Source organism: Tamandua tetradactyla, chromosome 2 (assembly GCF_023851605.1).
Source record: "Tamandua tetradactyla isolate mTamTet1 chromosome 2, mTamTet1.pri, whole genome shotgun sequence".
Classification (NCBI taxonomy): Eukaryota; Metazoa; Chordata; class Mammalia; order Pilosa; family Myrmecophagidae; genus Tamandua; species Tamandua tetradactyla.
In genome coordinates, this window is record NC_135328.1 from 97,823,056 (window position 1) to 97,841,690 (window position 18,635).

Consider the following 18,635-nt stretch of genomic DNA (forward strand, 5'->3'; position numbering starts at 1 on the left):
GAAGTATGTTCTTTTTCATTTCTGGAAAGAGAACGTCCACTATATCTTAACTGTGATTATGCCTAAATAACCCTTTCTTGCTAAAGAGAATTAAATAAACCACCTTTAGAAAAAGAGATCTAGCAATTTCCTTAGCTATACAAACATCACATTTCATTTTCCCCAAAATTGAGAAAGTAGGGTAGTTTGAAGAATGATAAAAGTGCTATCCAAACAAAACTCTGAATGGGCTCAGAGGTTTTCCAAGAGCCTTTGTTTCTTACCTGTATACAGTATGAGGGACGTATACTTCCCGAATTGGAAATTCTAGAATTTCTTTGTGTGGACGGGTCCGATTTTCAGGAAAGGGTCTCACTGGCAACATTTCAGGAGTCAGACAGCAATTAAGTGTCTCTGGAGCTGAGGAAATTTCCAGTTTGAGTAGGCCTAAAAAAAAGAAAATAGGGCTGTTTTAGTAAGATTTTGTCATGTTTCTAGGGACTCGAGAAAGAATATCATACTATATCTTCTTATATGAAAATAAAGACAGGTTGGGGAAGTATAAGAATTTTTAAGTTTTAAGTAAAAAAAATTAGCCCCTTTGTTCTGAAATAATATGAAACTTATAGGACAATTGCAAAAATAATACAAATCCCAGTCAGAAAACTCCAAGTATAAGAGTTCTGAAATTTCCAGGTAATTACTTATAGTTTGAGGAAAAGCATGCTAAGGCAAATTTGAGCTTTGTGGCAATGAATTAGATGATCTTTAAAGTCCTTTTCAGAACTGCCACGTTATTATAGTACATAGTTCATTAACTCTAATGCATTACAAGAATTAAAAATTGGTGGTTTTCAAACTGGGTTCCCTCGTACCCTAGGGTGCTGCAGGAAGTACCTCAGGGACTACTGAACTGAGCTGAGGATGAGGGAGAACGCAATCACCTTCTGCCAGAGAACCTGACATTTATGGTTTTTTTTTTAAATAATAAGGGGTTCCTAAAATATTTCATTTGAAAGAAGGGGCTCATCTGTTCAAACAGTTATCCAAGAGCCCTGATCTAAAGCATGATCTTTATTTCCAGAAGCACTCCTATAAGAAAAATAGAAAACAAGAAGATTTTGGCCAGAAACACAGACCAATTCAGATTCTTAACCCCAGTTACAAACTCCCATGTTTCAGTCAGTGTGCTGGTTTGAAAGGATGTATGTCCCCTAGAAAAGCCATGTTTTAATCTAAATCCCATTTCGTAAAGGCAGAATAATCCCTATTCAATACTATATGCTTGAATTTGTAATGAGATCATCTTCCTGGAGATGTAATCCAATCAAGAGTGGTTGTTAAACTGGATTAGGGGATGACATGTCTCCACCCATTTGGGTCGGTCTTGATAAATTTCTAGAGTTCTATAAAAGAGGAAACATTTTGGAGAGAGATTCAGAGAGAGAAGAGTAGAACCACAGCCACGAGAAGTAGAGTCCACCAGTCAGCAACCTTTGGAGATGAAGAAAGAAAACGCCTCCCAGGGAGCTTCGTGAAACAGGAAGCCAGGAGAGGAAGCTAGCAGATGACGCTGTGTTCACCATGTGCCCTTCCAGATGAGAGAGAAACCCTGTGTTCACCATGTGCCTTCTCACTTGAGAGAGAAACCCTGAACTCCATCAGCTTTCTTTAACAAAGGTATCTTTCCCTGGATGCCTTCAATTGGGCATTTCTACAGACTTGTTGTAATTGGGACATTTTCTCAGCCTTAGAATTGTAAACTAGCAAGTTACTAAATTCCCCTTTTTAAAAGCTATTGCATTTTTGGTATATTGCATTATGCCAGCTAGCAAACTAGAACAGTCAGTAAACTTGATTTTAAAAATTTCAGCATTAGATGAATAACGTATCTGATCATGAATGGTTTGAGCAGAGCCAAGGGAAAAACGACAAGTTATCCACACCTGGAATTGACTTGACTCTTCTTTGTAAAGATGAAGATCTTTTGTAGTCAGCTAAAAACTTGAATAGGTCTTCATCACTAAGACGGTCTCCCTCCTGCCAAGAGAAGATCAGGGTTAGTGTGGATGCACCATTCACTCCTGGGTCAGGGACAAACTTTCTCTGGGAGGCTTTTTATCTTTAAGTTTTTTTTCCCTAGGATACCCTATAATTACTTAATTCCACTTCTTGTCCATTATTCCTTCTCTACCACTCCTGACTTATTGTTATCCTGCCTTCCACCAATCCTTCTAGTGATGGGGCTTTTACTACATTTAAAAAATATATTTTTATTGACAAATCCTCACACACATACCGCCCATGCATGGTGTACAATCAGTGGCTCACAATATCATCACAAAGTTGTGCACTCATCACCATGATAATTTTTTAGAACATCTGCATCACTCCAGAAAAAGAAATAAAAAGAAAAAACTCATACATCCCATACCCTTTACCCCTCCCTCTCATTCATCACTAGTATTTCCATCTACCCAATTTATTTTACCCCTTGTCCCCCGTATTGTTTATTTACTTTTTATCCATTTTTTTTTTTACTCATCTGTCCATACTTTGGATAAAACAGAGCATCAGACACAAGGTTTTAACAATCACACAGTCACACTATAAAAGTTATATCTTCATACAATCATCTTAAAGAATCAAGGCTACTGGAACACAGCTCAACAGTTTCAGGTACTTCCCTCTAGCCATTCCAATATATCATAAACTAAAAAGGGATATCTATATAATGCATAAGAATAACCTCCAGGATAATGTCTCGACTCTGTTTGAAATCTCTCAGCCACTGAAACTTTGTCTGATTTCTCTTGTAATTTCTTCCTTGACCCATTGGTTGTTTAAGAGTGTGTTGTTTAGCCTCCGTATATTGTGAATTTTTTTTTTTTGCATGTATCAGAACTTCATTCTTTTTTTATAGTTTATTTATTAATTAAAAAATTAAGAAACCAAATAAAACATCAACATATATAATCAGTAATTCACAACATCATCACTTAGTTGCATATTCATCATTTCTTAGAACATTTTGCATTAATTCAGAAAAAGAAATAAAAAGACAATACAAAAAGAAATAAAATGAACACAGGAAAGAAAAAAAAAAGATTATACCTACCATACCCCTTACTCCTTGCTTTCATTGATCACTAGTATTTCAAACTAAATTTCTTTTAGCATTTGTTCCCCTGTTATTTATTTTTGTTCCATATATTCTACTCTTCTGTTGATATAGTAGCTAAAAGGAGCATCAGACACAAGGTTTTCACATTCACAGAGTCTTATTGTGAAAGGTATATCATTGTTCAGTCATCATCAAGAAACATGGCTACTGGAACACAGCTCTACATTTTCAGGCAGTTCCAGCCTCTCCACTACATCTTGAACAACAAGGTGATATCTACTTAATGCGTAAGAATAACCTCCAGGATAACCTCTCGACTCTGTTTGGAATCTCTCAACCATTGACACTTAGTCTCATTTCACTCTTCGCCCTTTGGTCGAGAAGGTTCTCTCACTCCCTTGATGTTAATTCTCAGCTCATTCTAGGGTTTTTCTCAGTCCCTTGATGCTGAGTCTCAGCTCATTCCAGGATCTCTGTCCCACGTTGCCAGGAAGGTCCACACAGAGAGGGGGAGGGTGGTGAGACTGCTCATCATGTTGGATGAGAGAGAGAGGCCATATCTGAGCAACAAAAGAGGTTCTCTTGGGGGTGACTCTTAGGCCTAAATTTTAAGTAGACTTGACCTATCCTTTGTGGGGTTAAGTTTCATATGAACAAACCCCAAGACTGGGGGCTCTACCTATAGCTTTGGTTGTCCACACTGTTTGTGAGAATATCAAGAATTCAACTTGGGGAAGTTGCATTTCTCCCTGTTCTCACCATTCCCTGAAGGGGGCTTTGCAAACACTTTTCCACTCACTGATTGAACCATTCTGGGATTCATTGGGGCATCACTCTGGACAAACCAACAAAATCTCATGTCCTACCTGAGCATATATTGTGAATTTTATGGCCCTCTGCCTGTTTATTGATTTCCAATTTCATTCCATTATGATCCAGGAAAGTGTTTTATATAATTTCAATCTTTTTAAAATTATTGAGACTAGCTTTGTGACCCAGCATATTGTCTATCCTTGAGAATGACCCATGAGCACTTGAGAAAAATGTATATCCTGCTATTATGGGGTAATGTTTGTAAATATCTATTAAGTCTAGTTGATTTTATTGCAGTATTTAAAATCTGTTTCCTTATTGATCCTCTGTCTAGATGTTCTATCCATTAAAGAGAGAAGGGAATTGAAGCTCCAACTATTATTGTAGAGGTGTCTACTTCTCCCTTCAGTTTGCCTCATGTATTTTGGAGCATTCTGGCTTGGTGCATAAATATTTATGATTGTTACATCTTCTTGTTGAATTGTTCCTTATATTAAAAATGCCCTTTTTTGTCTTTTTTAATTGTTTTACATTTGAAGTCTAATTTGTCGGATATTAGTATAGCTACTCCTGCTCTTTTCTGACTGTTGTTTGTATAAAATATCTTTTCCCAGCCTCTCACTTACAACCTATCTTTGTCCTTGAGTCTAAAATGAATCTCCTGTAGACAGCATATAGATGGGTCCTATTTGTTAATCCATTCTGCCAGTCTATGTCTATTGGTTTGGGAGTTAACCCATTAACATTTATTGTTATTAATGTAAAGGCAGTACTTTCTTCTACCATTTTGTCTTTTGGATTTTATATGTCACATCTTATTTTTTCCTCTGTTTACCTTTACTGAGAGATTTCATTTCTACACTCTTCTCCAGACCTTGCTCTCCTGTTTTTTCCTATCTGCCTATAGTGCTTCCTTTAGTATTTCTTACAGAGCTGGTTTCTTAGTCACAAATTCTCTCAGTGATTGTTTGTCTGAAAACATTTTAATCTCCCCTTCATTTTTGAAAGACAATTTTTCTGGATATAGAATTCTTGGTTGGCAGTTTTTTTCTTTTAGAATCTTAAATATATCACACCACTGCCTTATCACCTCCATAGTTTTTGCTGAGAAATCCACACATAGTCTTATTGGATTCTTCTGTATGTGATGGATTTCTTCTCTTGATGCTTTCAAAATTCTCTCTGTGTCTTTGACATTTGATAATCTGATTAGTAAGTGTCTTGGAGTACACCTATTTGGATCTATTCTGTTTGGGGTATGCTGAACTTCTTGGAGATGTAATTTTATGTCTTTCATAAGAGATGGGAAATTTTCAGTGATTATTTCTACCATTAGTCTTTTTCCCCCCTTTTCATTCTCTTCTCCTTCTAGGACACCTACAACATGTGTATTCATGTACTTCATGTTGTCATTCAATTCCCTGAAACCCTGTTCATATTTTTCCATTATTTCCCCTATATTTTCTTTTGTGTGTAAGATTTCAGATGTCCAGTCCTCTAGTTCACTAATCCTTTCTTCTGCTTCTTCAAATCTGTTATTGTAGGTTTCCATTGTTTTCTTCATCTCTTCTATTCTACCTTTCATTCCCATAAGGACTGTGATTTGTTTTTTCAAACTTTCGAGTTCTTCTTTTTGTTCACCCAATACCCTCTTTATATCCTTCCCCAAATCACTGACTTGACTTTTCACAAGGTTTTTCATGTCTGTTCAAACATTCTGAATTAATTGTTTCAACTCCTCTACCTTATTTGAAGTGTTATTTTTTTTCCTTTGACTGGACCATATCTTTGATTGTCCTAGTATGACATTATTTTTTGCTGGTATCTAGGCATTTGATTTCCTTAATTAGTTTATTCTGGACATTGTTTTCACTCTTTTACCTAGGATTTTGTTGCTAGATGACTTGTTCTCTATCTGGTCTTTGACATTCATTTCAACTTATTCTAGACTTCTAGCATAGGTTCTGTTTAACTGATCAGAATTTTTTGGGTCTTGTTTTTCTGTTTCTTGCCTTGCCTATATGGAGCATTTTTTTGAGGGGGGTCTCCTCAGATATTATAGACCCCAGTCAGACTTTCCCAGACCAGACAGGTCATGTCTCAGGAGGAAAGAGTAGCCAGCATCAGTTTTCCCTGGGTGTGAGACCTAGCATGTTGTCAGACTTTCCTATGATGCCTCTAGACTCTGTGCTTTTCCTGTCTTTCCCAGCATGTGATACTTGCCAGCCCATGGCTTCTCACCCATTTTAAGTGATGTGGTGCCTTTAATTTCAGCAGACTCTTCCTGCTGGGGGCATGGTAGAGACAGAGGTGAAGTAATAGGATGGCTTTACCTGCTTCAGTTTTCCAGTCCCTGGGGCCCAAATTTCTTGAAGGAGCAATTCCATTTGAGCTGGGCCTGCCTACATAGACTCTTTTTTTTTTTGAGTAGAGTTTCCTCAGATATTATAGACCTCAGTCATATTTTCCCAGACCAGACAGGCCCATGTCTTAGGAGGAAAGAGTAGCCAGCATCAGTTTTCCTTAAGGGTGAGACCCAACAAATTGTCAGACTTTCCTATGAAGCCTTTAGACTCTGTGCTTTTCCTATCCTGCCCAGCATGTGGCATTTTTCTGCCCACAGCTTCCCACCAGCTTAAAGCGTTGTGGTACCTTTAATTTCAGCAGACTCTACCTGCCAGGGGCATGGCTGAGACAGAGATGAGGTAGTATGGTGGCTTTAATTGCTTCAGTTTTCCAGTCCCTGGGACCTGAATTCCTTTGAAGGAGGGATTTCAGTTGAGCTGGCCCTGGCCTTTCTCTTGGGGGAAGATACATCTTTTAGGGAATTAACTTCTTTCACCTGACTAGTTACTTAGTCTCTCAGACAGGCTTAATTCTGCTCTTGCCTGTGGCAATACTGAAGCCTAAGAGGGCTTCCAGTTCTATCTAATGAGCTCTTAAGGAGTCAGATAAAAGCAAAAAAAAAAAAAAAAACAAAGCACCTTTTCAGAGTTGGATTCCCACTCCTCAGGATTGTCAATCAAGAGCTTAAGTTGGTACATTGGTCTATGTATCTCCAGGCTCTATATGCCCCCTTTTCTTGGGTTTCAGTCCTTTCCAGTGTTTTGTGCTATCCAACTCAAAAAGCCCTTGTTTTTTTTCCCCCTACCAGCTCTGCTCCCTCTCGGCTGGGGCAAAAACTCCTAGTTCCTTTATTGCTTATTTCAGGTTTGTCTGTGCTCAGGGCCTGTGTTCAATAGTCAGAATTTCTTAATTCAGCAATTGGAGCTTGACTGAGTGAAGCCCTTGCTACTAGTAAAATCTGTGTCCTTTCCCCCTGGGGAATCAGAGAGCTGTGCCTGTGGGGGAGGGGTGCCAGTCTCCATGGCTTGGGGGACATACAGTTCTGTGTGGGTTCTCAGCCTTTTTACCTGGTCCAGGCTGGTATATGCTGTGTGTCCAGTCACTGATGTTCCCCAGTAGTTTTTCTGTACTGTTCCTGGCTATTTACTAGCTGCTCTGGAGGACAAACTAAATTCCACACCTCATTATGCTGCCATGTTGTCCTGCTTCCCTTTTTTTCACTATATTCTATGGCAGCTTGCTTGACCATTAGACCAAAGCATCACCTCCTGTAATTTCAACCCACTGTTGTTTATTTTACTTTCTGGAATGACACAGAATAAGTTCACTTCCTTTTTCAAAGACCTGAAGAGGGCAAAAGCACCTTTGTCCTATCCTCATTTTCATCACACCTACCTTGAATAAATGCTACCCTCTAGGTACCTAGTACATCCCAGGGATTCTCCCAAGGGACACACACATGATCTCTAAACCTCACAGCAGCCTGGTCAAGAGGGCAGGTACACATTATTCCCAACTATAGATGAGAAAGCTCAGAGTCAGTTAAATGCCTTATCCCCCAAGGTAAAACAATTGGGAAGGGACATACCAGAATAGACACTCCATTGGTCTTATGCTATTACCACTATGTGACATGGTACACAGAACCCTCAGTGTCCCCTCTCCATTTCAGTTTGTTAGCAAATCCCCTTGAAATGTCCCATGAAGATACCTTGAGCACATGGAACATCTTCCAGAATGGAGCCAAACCAAATCTGAGGTTTTGTGTGTGTTTGTGTTTTTTTAACATAGTATAGATATTTATTGGGCTATCGGTGGTTGCCATCTGGGATAACCACCCTCTCTGAGCAAGTATGCAGCCCTGGAAAGCTTTTGGATGTGGACAGTAGGGAGAAGGATAGCAGTCAGGTCAGGAATTGACCAAGTCAGTCCAAGAAGGATAATTAATAATATAAAATAGCTAACATCCTTGGAGCACTTGCTGTGTGCCAGTACTTGGAGGAGAGCTCTGCAATCATTGGGTCATCTAACATCCCACCTACCCCAACTCCAGTCACCTGATGCACTAACATCCCATCCCTGCTTTGTAGATAATGAATATGAGGTCTGGTGAGGTTACATAACTTGCTCCAAGCCTTATCCCTCTCTCTTCATCACTATGTATACTTCTCTTAGGGCCCTACCACCCTTTTTAATATGGTAACAAATCCAGACACAACTGTAACATGAAGAGATACCTGCTTGAAAAAGCTGTTAATGGTCATGGGGGTGGTTTTGAAGTTGGATCCAACGCCATTTTCCTCCAAAGAGAGGGCTCTTTCAGAAAGTCTTCTAGATTGGGACAGAGTCCTCCGCTCACCCACAGAGCTTCTCCCTTTAAGGAAAATAATTATCATTCCAAAGTATACCTTTCTGTTGAGTACACAACCATTTATTAACTTTACCAAACATGACTTTACCATATATGTTTAAAGTCATATAACAAGAATACTGAACACAGCCATTCTTGTTTTGAGTGAAAATTTGCCCCTACTAGCCTATACTTTTCCAGTCCTGCTGCTGGAGTCCTTAATGTTCTCACTCTGATGGTCCAAGTATCTAATCCTGCTCTGACCAGAGCAGAAAGGCTGTGAGTAGCTACAGCCTCTTCCACATGCAGATCGGGGTAGACCAGATGCCACCCAGCAGGGGTCATGGACAGCAGCCCAAATGCAGCCTGCAGATCTGCTTTATTTAGTAAGCACAGTGTTTACTTTTGCTTTATTTTTACATTTAAATTCCACTGGGAGAGGTATGTACTCAAATGCCCCTAAAGTCATTTGGAATTGTAACCCAATATGCTACGGTTAGCTTGTCTACATTCTGAATCCCAACTATTCTGTTTTAGTTGACTTGATTACTGGGCATTAGAACCCTGAATCACACTTAAATTTGAGCTAGACCCTGATACCCACTTACTTGTTTCTTACCCGCTTTTGGGATCTAGGTGGGGATGTTGTTGCTTTATACTGTATAATTCAGGGTTCTGTTGTGAATGGTTAAATTGCTTAGAACTCTAATATTGCCAATACTTCTCTTTGAGTATCTTCTTGTCCTTGATTCTTGCTCTGATGCTGAATTGGAGCTTTTGCTACCACTGCCCACCTGTGCCAGTCTGAATCTGTTGTGTACCCCAGAAAAGTCAAGTTCTTTAATCCTCATGCAATACTGCTGGGTGGGATTTTTAAAAATGTTTCCATGGAGATATGACCCACCCAATTGTGGGTGGTAAATTTTGACTAGATGGTTTTCATGGAGATGTGTGTCTACCCATTCAAGGTGGGGTTGGTTACTTGGAGCCCTTTAAAAGGGAACCATTTTGGAAAAAGCTTTAGAACCAACAGAACCCACACAACCAGGGACCTTTGGAAATACATAAAGAAAATGCTCCCAGGGAAGCCATTGAAGAAGACTGGATGAAAGCTAACAGATGTCACCATGTGCCTTTTCAGTTGAGAAACCCTGAATGTCATCAGCCCTCTTGAATCAGGGTATTTTTCCCCGGATGCCTTAATTTGGACATTTTCAGAGCCTTAGAACTATAAACTTGCAACTTAATAAATTCCCTTTTTAAAAGTCATTCCATTGCTGGTATATTGCATTCCATCAGCTTTTACAAACTAAACTCCACTTAAGTATGCTTTACGGCCTCAGTAAAATAATCTGCAATTTCTGGTTGATTCTTAAAAATCAGTCCCTGTTGTCAGGCTAATTTATCTTTGACCTTACTCCTATGCCTTTCTATTAATGAGGTCCCACATGCCCAATGCTTCAACATACCTAACTTACCATGCCTTCTAAGCTCTATGCATAACTCTTTCAAATAATGTTACTTGGGTCAACATAGAAGCTGGCTTTAAAGAAAAAACTGAGACGTGAAGGTCAGTTTTGTTATCGACAAATCAGAAATAATACAGAAGGTCTGATTAGCAATTATGCAAAATAACAAAATTGCAGCAGCAATAACAAAATATGTTTTTTTCCACTCCAACACAGAATGCAACTTCCAGAAGTTGCAGAGCTAAGAAATGAGTGAGAAACCGGAACACAGATTCAAATATTTTCTGGATACAAGACCTTTAGGAAAACAGAAACTCTGCCACAGTTGGTAGTAGTAGGTCTAATTGAAAAATCTTTAACCTTCTTGATCAGCTCAGTACCCAAACTGTTAAAAAATTAGCAATTCAGATTAAAGATGTGATGATGAAAAAGGGAAATACACTAAATAAAATGGAGGAATAACTAGATAATTATTTGGCTTCTTCTTCTTCTTCTTTTTTTAATCGCACTTGGCCAAAGAAACTGTGCTGAGAAACCTGAGTTTTGTTTTTTAAGCCCTTGTGACAGATGGCTTCTCTTAGATTTAGACCATGTTGCCTTTTTTTAACTACACTATATAGATGGTTACTACATTTTCTTGTTATTTTGAAGAATTTTTCTATCAGGAAGGGGTGGCTACTGAAAATTAATCTTTTAAAGTGCCAAATCATCCAGAAATTTCCAACCAAAAAAAATCATACTATAAAAGATTATATTTAAATTCCACAAAGTTTCATGATCATTGCTTTGGGGCTCGCTGTGTAATCATACATATGTATGTCGGCCATACTGTGTTTCATCCTATTTATCTCCTACTTCCTTCTCACTCCCCAGACCCCATCACTACCCAATTGCCCAATAATAAGCAGTTGGCCTTAGAATTGCTACAACGGGGGAGTTCTTTGCCTCCCACTGCAGGTGAAACTCTTACCAACCATGGCCTCCACGTCGGTTACCTCCCTTTCGAGGGTGGAAACATTGAAGAAGCTTGTTAAGCTTATGGGAGCCCAGGCAAAGGGCATCCGGTATTTTCCCAAACGCTGGCAGAAGGACTCAGCTTGAACTTTTAGTTTTTCAACCTTTTCTTTACTCTAGAGGTAAATGAAAAGTAACAATCAGTAAATACACCTCCAGCTAAAAATACATCTGATGCTTGTTTTACCAGCTAATCAAAGAGTGCTTCTTTTAGTGGGTTGCTACGTGATTTGGATTCACATGACGGAATCTTGTGATAAAAAATTTTGCATATCATTTGCCAAACTCCCCAGCTAACCTGTTTTTCAAAAGTTAGCTTGGAAATCTCCAAAATGACATATAAAGTTTCCTAACAACTTCCTTTTTTAGGTTAACACTTCTAAGATGTTCTTTCTAAATTCAGAACAAAGGAACAGATTTATTTGAAATACATGCCTTGAGCTCAGTAATTCATTTGAAATATATGAGTCTGTGGTAGGGCTGAATAGGTAAAGTCTTATATCAGAAAGGTCCTCTTTTAAAATCACATTGGGAGCATTTGCAAATTGGTGCTGACAGAAGATCTCCCTCTCACAGACACAGTTTCTATGCTGTGCTAATGGATTTACGGTGTACAGTAGTTACCGTCAATTTCCAGTCTTCCATACCAGAGAGGATGGGTGCCTGGGCTCTTGAGGAAGGCCAGCGGAGCTGTGGCACTGTTAGTTCTGAGGGTCACCATGGCTCTTCCAACCATCTCGCTCAGAACCACAGACGCTAGACAACAGAACGGGGCTTTGACCTGGCCAAGTTTCTTAATTATACATTGGTATAATGTACAACTAATGTATTTTATCATCAGTGATTGGTGCCTATCATCATAAGTGAGTTCAATATTGGATTTCTTTTAATTGTGCGGGTGTGAATGTCCGTGTAGTCACAACATTTCTAGGATAAGATGCCGATGTGTTAATAAGGTTGTTTCTGAATGATGAAAAAGGTATTGTATATCTTTTCAAATTTATCATACTAGTTTCTCTTCCTTTTTTTGTTTAAATATAACTTATTAATGTCTCACCTGGGAACATAATATAGACTATATTCCATTAACTATTGGGTGGAACACTTGTGAAAACAATCTGTTTATTCTAAGATGTCACCATTTAACAATACTCAAAATATCATACCTTTCCACCATCACTTTCTTTGAGAACCATGTAGGGTTCTGCACAGTCTCCAATCTCTCCCTGCTGAAGGACTTTTTCAATCTACCAATAAAAACATTAAAATAAAGCTCATGAATTGCATCCATACATTGGAATCTACGCAACAAGCAAAATGATACTTAATGACAATATTTGATAACATGAGAAGATGTCCATGGCGTGTTTTTGATTAAAAAATAGTATGAAGACTATTACCCAGTTTTATATTAAAAAAAAAACCTAAAGGCATATTTAAAGGAGGATAGAACATGCACAGCAAATGTTAATGGTCATTATCTTTGTATGGTGGATCATATGTGATTTTTATTTTCTTCCTATCACTTCTGAATATTTTCTATTTTAAACAATAAACATGTATTATACCTACAATAAAAATGTAATAACAGTTATTTTATGAAACAAAGCACATGAGACACATGTAGGAAGTGAAAAACTCATTTTCTTTATTATAGCTTTCAATGTAAAAATGAGATATGGTCTCTCTGAAAGTCAGGTTAGAGACGAAAACCTTCTACAAAAGAAATAAATGAACAGAATAAATTATCTGTAGTTGTCTCCCTTATATTTCCTTTTAGGGCTGCTTCTCTGCATTTAATAGTTCTAGAAAGAAGGTCAAAAGCAGCGGGATGGCGCCACCTCTCACTTTAGTGAGCGACTGGTTATATGAACGGATGTTACCCCCAAGGGCCGCCTTCCAATCTGCTTCAGGTAAAGGGTCTGCCTGGCCAATTGCCAAAATGTTTGGGCACCATGTTTAGGAGAAAGAACCGCAAAATGAAATTTCCGAACCCTCTGCTCAACGAAAATTTAATTTAACTGAAGATATGGAAGAGAAAAATAAGAGGATTTAACTCTGTCATTAGTTGTAATGGTCCTTGAAGAAGAAATTTGGGTCAACATATTCCAATAGGTAAGGGCTATGAATTAGGCAAAACGTATTTAAATGAGAATAGTTTGAAGGGATGTTTAATGCGGTTTCAAAGGAAGTAGCAAGGGGGTGTTCAATGGGCATCCGTTTCAGGCAGAATCCCAGACAGGAAGCCTCTTTCCTCACAAAAGTCACTTAAAAAAAACACTCTCCCATGCCGTTGCATGAAGAGAAGTTTGATTCTCCTGAAAGATGCACCAAGTCGATAAAATAGACACATGACACTTAAACTAGGGGCTGAAAGGTATTCCTGTTAGTTAGCAAGCATTCCCTCATTCATTCCCTCATGAACTATTTGTTGAGTGCCTTCCACGTGGTAGCTGCTGGGGAGAAAAGGTAATGCCCACATGGATACAATCTCTGTTTTCTTGAAACTCAAAGGGGTTTGTAGAGAAAATTGGAAGGAAGCCCTTTTTTCCATGAAGTCAACGGATAAAATGTGGACGTTAAAATGAACTTTGAATAGAGATTGAGAATTTATAAGTTAAGGCCTGGATGTGGGATGGGACTGCCATGGCTTGGCCCTCAGGCAGTATAGAGTGAAGGATCTACAGGAGAGGGGACCCCAGAATCTGGCCGAATCCAGAGTGATCAGACCAGCAGATGTAATTCCCCTCATGGTTGAACGGGTAACCCCTGGAGCTGCAGGCCAACAGAAAGGTCCCCTGGGGTCCTTCATGGTTTAGGTGGAAAGTGTAGTGTCTAATGAAATGCAGGAGTCCTCATTATCAAGGAAGGTAGGGAGAAGGTACAAATCAGAATACCTGAGAAAAAGAACCTTTAAGACATAGATGCTACTCTCTTCCTAACTGATGAGGGGAGGTTTGATGCCTGGCATGTCTTTTTTTAAAGTTTTTTTAAAAGCTTCAGATTCACTCCCATTCTTACTCTTTCTCCTTCAATTGAGAAACAAATCATTTTATCTATTTCACAAAGTGCTGAATTAAACCCTTCATTCACATGTAATATGTGAATGAAGTGACTTCCTAAAATACTGTTAAGATCCTGGTATTCAGCTTTGGAATTAATAAAAGAAGAAAGAAGCCCTCTTTATTGAATGACATTGACTAAGTATGATAAATATTATGATACTACTTACTGTAATTCAGCGGGGTAAGGAAGCAAAAAATAAAAACAATCAAAGCAAACCAAGGACTGTCTGGTTGCGTAGATAGATGTCAAATTTCTTAAATGTATCCAGATAGTTTGGAATATGTTCATGGTAGCCAAAATTACATTTGAAAAATTTGGGACATGCTTAGTAAGTAATAGTAACCAATAGGTAACCTCTGATATTTCATGGTTTACCATGGATCAACCAAAATAAAGTCAACCACTGGGAAATGGAACTCAAAATAAATTTGGCACCACAGGCAACTAATGTAGGCTTCTGTGGTTTCCCAAGCTGACAGAGAATTTTGAATGCAATTACAGTGGTGCTATAGTGGGCCTTAAGCCAATTTCATCCTATTCCCTGTATGTCTATATAATGCAATGAAAAGAACACACATTAAAGTTGAAAGCTTTTTGAAAAAGCTCCTTTCTAACAAGAGAATTTTAACTATACTTTTTTTTTTTTTTTTTTAATACATGGGCAGGCACCGGGAAACGAACCTGGGTCCTCGGGCATGGCAGGCAAGCACTCTTACCTGCTGAGCCACCATGGCCCACCCTTAACTATACCTTTTAAAAGCTTAAATAAGTTCTAGGCAAGCTACAGTGGCCTCTCAGGATTTTTGTAAAATGGCTTTAAGGACGCTAATCAGTAGAGTGGAAAGACATGTGTCATTGCTTAGTGACATTCACGTCACCTGACCCCCATGGGATCATCAGGGAAACGAGAGATTATGTACACAAAACATTGTGTTAATTATAAAATGTTCCAAAAATGGAAGGCTAGATGTCCATGGCATGAAAACCCCCAGAAATTTTATTTACATCTTACTATACTGTAAAAAGCCCATGAGACTAATTATTTGCTGTAAGGTAGGAAAATACCCATGTTTGTTTGTATTAACTTGTTTTTTTTAATTAATTAATTAATTTTTTTATTAATTAACGGAAAAAAGAAAAAAAAGAAATTAACCCAACATTTAGAAATCATACCATTCTACATATGCAATCAGTAATTCTTAACATCATCACATAGATGCATGATCATCGTTTCTTAGTACATTTGCATCAGTTTAGAAGAACTAGCAACACAACATGTATTAACTTGTTTTTTAAAACATATTTTTATTGCGATATCTTCACGCACCACACAGTCCATCTAAAGTATACAATCAATGGCTCACAATATTGTCATATAGTTGTGTACTCATCACTATGATCATTTTTAGAACATGTGCATCACTCCAGAAAAAGAAATAAAAAGAAAAAAGAAAAAAAAAACCACATACATCTCATACCCCTACCCTTCATTGACCAGTGGTATTTCAATCTACCCACATTTTTCTTTACCACTCATACCCCTCTATTATTTATTTACTTTTTGTCCTTAATTTTTTCACTCATCTGTTCATACCTTAGATAAAGGTTGTCAAGCCACAGGGTTTCCACAATTACCAGGCATATTGTAAAAGCTATATATGTTATACAATTATCTTCAAGACTCAAGGCTACTGGAACACAGTTTAACAGTTTCAGGTGCTTCCCTCTAGCCACTCCAACACACCATAAACTAAAAAGGGATATCTATATAATGCATAAGAATAACCTCCAGGATAACCTCTCGACTCTGTTTGAAATCTCTCAGCCACTTAAAATTTATTTTGTCTCATTTCTCTCTTCCTCCTCGTCAAGAAGCCTTGCTCAATTCCATGATGCCGGGTCCTGGCTCATCCCATGAGTAATGTTGCATGTTGCCAGGGTGATTTACACCCCTGGGAGTCATGTCCTATGTAGGGGTGAGGACAATGAGTTCACCTGCTGAGTTGGCTTCGAGGGAAAGGTCACATCTGAGCAACAAAAGAGGTTTTCTTGGGGTGACTCTTGAGTTTCAGAGGGGTGAACCTCAAGATCGAAGTCTCAGCCTATTGAATCGGTTGTCCCCAATGCTTGTGAGAATATCAGGAAATCCCCAGATGGGGAAGTTTAACATTTCCTCCTTTCTCCCTAATCCCTCAGGGGAACTTTGCAAATACTTCTTTATTCTCTGCCCAAATTACTCTGGGATGTACCAGGGTGTCACACTAACCTGTACAAACCAACAAGATCTCACTTCCTATTCAAGATTTCATGTCGTTATGGTATTCAAATAAACTGACCAAACAATTTAAATTATATAATGTGCTACCAAAATACACATTTTTCACCAAATAGACATCTCTTACTTTGCTCTCACACAAGAGTTTAAGTTTTAAAATACAGATCATATTGTCTTTTAGCCTGTTTCTGATTTACATTAGTCCTATCCAGATGAGACACATTCATATCTCTAGCTGAAGTCTGATCACTTTTTTTTTTTTTTTTTTTTTTTTTTAATGTGGGCAGGTACTGGGAATCGAACCTGGGTCCTTGGGCATGGCAGGCAAGCACTCTTACCTGCTGAGCCACTGTGGCCCGCCCAAGGTTTCTGATCAATTCTGATGGCTCTCTTTAATGTTTTTTTTTTTTTTTCTTTTACATGGGCAGGCACCAGGAATTGAACCTGGGTCCTCTGGCATGGCAGGCAAGCATTCTTGCCTGCTGAGCCACCGTGGCCCACCCTGATCACTTTTTAAACACTTGTTGTATAGGGTAATGCTGACTTTCATGCTTTAGAGCTCTAACTCTGAGTCTCGGGTGTCACACAAACACCTCAAGTCCCAGGGAACGGCCAGGTTAAATATAAATAGCTCAGCATCTCAGAATTTAGGAATAACAGTTACAACTCTTGGAAATATGTGACTGCTGCAAGAACTTACAATCTAGGAACCTTTAAAATAGGCCCCAATCTGATAACACATGTTCTCAACTTCAATTCTCTGAGTTTATATATTACAGTTAGTCCATATGAGTGAGAGATGATATTTGTCTTTTTGTTTCTGATATTTCATTCAACATACAGTCCTCAAGGTTCATTACCCTAGTTGTATGCCTCACAACTTCATTCCTTCTTGCAATCCTTTTGTATGCATACACCACAGTTCTCCCTTCCATTCCTCAGTCCATCCCTTAGGCCAACTCCATCCACTGCAGACTGTGAACATGCTGTCATAAGCACTAGTGTGCAAATGTCCATTTGTGTCCCCACTCTCAGTTCTTCCAAGTATACACATAGGAATGGGGTTGCAGGATCTTACGGTGTGTTAGTTTGCAAGTGGCCAGAATATGATATATCCAAGTTGGAATGGTTTTTAAAAAGGGGAATTTAATAAGATACAAGCTTACAGTTCTATGGAAGTGAAAAGTGTCCAAATTAAGACACCAACAAGAGGCTACCTTCACTTAAGAAAGGCTGATGGGTCAGTAACACCTCTGTCAGGTGGGTAGTCACATGGCTGGCATCTGCTGGTCCCTTGCTCCTGGGCGCCATTGCTTTCAGTCTCTGTTCCTGTGGGGGTTCCTCACTTTGCTTCTCTGGGGCTGACTTTCATCTCTTGGCCTCCTTTGGCTCTCTCCAGGTTCTGGCTCACTTAACATCTCATGGTGAGGTCTGCTGGGCTCCAAACATCTCCAAACATCCGTGTCTCTGTTCTCCACATATCATCATCTGTGTCAGCTCTGCCACGAAGTTTCTGTCGGCTCTGAGGCTTCTGTCACATCTCTAGACTCTGTCATTCTGTCTCTCCAGAACATTTCCTCTTTTAAAGGATTCCAGTAATCTAATCAAGGCCCCACCTGGAACGGGTGGAGTCACATCTTCATTTAACCAAATGTTAACAACTACAATTGGGTGTGTCACATCTCCATGGAGATAACCTAATCAGACCCACATTATTGAATGTAGATAATCTAATCCAACCTACATTATTGAATCAGGATCAAAATAAATGGCTGTTCCTACAAGATTGGATCAGGATAAAAAAAAAAATGGCTGTTCCTACAAGACTGGACCAGGATTAAAACATGACTTTTCTGGGGTACATAATAGATTCAAACCAGCACGTATGACACCTGCACCCCTAGCCTCCTGCAGAACCAACACACTGCCCTCCACAAGGGCTACCCCACTCTGCTTCCCCACCATGTGAGTAAACAGGTACATCTCTTTCCTTACATTTTCTCCAGCTCTTCTATCTCTGTTCATTCTTTTTTTTTCTTGCTTGTGCAGGCACCAGGAATCGAACCTGGGTCTCCGGCACGGCAGGCAGGCACTCTGCCTCCGGAGCCATCTGTTCATTTTTAAACAGTTTTATTCACACATCATACAATCTAACCTAAAAAAAAAAATCAATGGTTCCTGGTATAATCACAGAGCCAT

General features: G+C 38.9%; 1 protein-coding gene across 9 annotated transcripts in view; it reads right to left on the reverse strand.

Moving 5' to 3' along the window:
- Positions 1 to 18,635, reverse strand: part of DOCK8 (dedicator of cytokinesis 8) — a 243,357-nt gene that overhangs the window by 125,302 nt on the left and 99,420 nt on the right. For 8 of the 9 annotated variants that reach the window (XM_077148339.1, XM_077148335.1, XM_077148340.1 and 5 more), the window contains 5 exons: positions 12,262 to 12,342; positions 11,052 to 11,211; positions 8,500 to 8,636; positions 1,926 to 2,019; positions 264 to 426 (listed from right to left, as the gene is read on the reverse strand). In XM_077148339.1, coding sequence (XP_077004454.1) covers positions 264 to 426; positions 1,926 to 2,019; positions 8,500 to 8,636; positions 11,052 to 11,211; positions 12,262 to 12,342 — 635 coding nt within the window. Of the gene's footprint in view, positions 1 to 263; positions 427 to 1,925; positions 2,020 to 8,499; positions 8,637 to 11,051; positions 11,212 to 12,261; positions 12,343 to 18,431; positions 18,581 to 18,635 lie in introns of those variants that run through there. The other variant, XM_077148343.1, reaches the window with a different exon arrangement.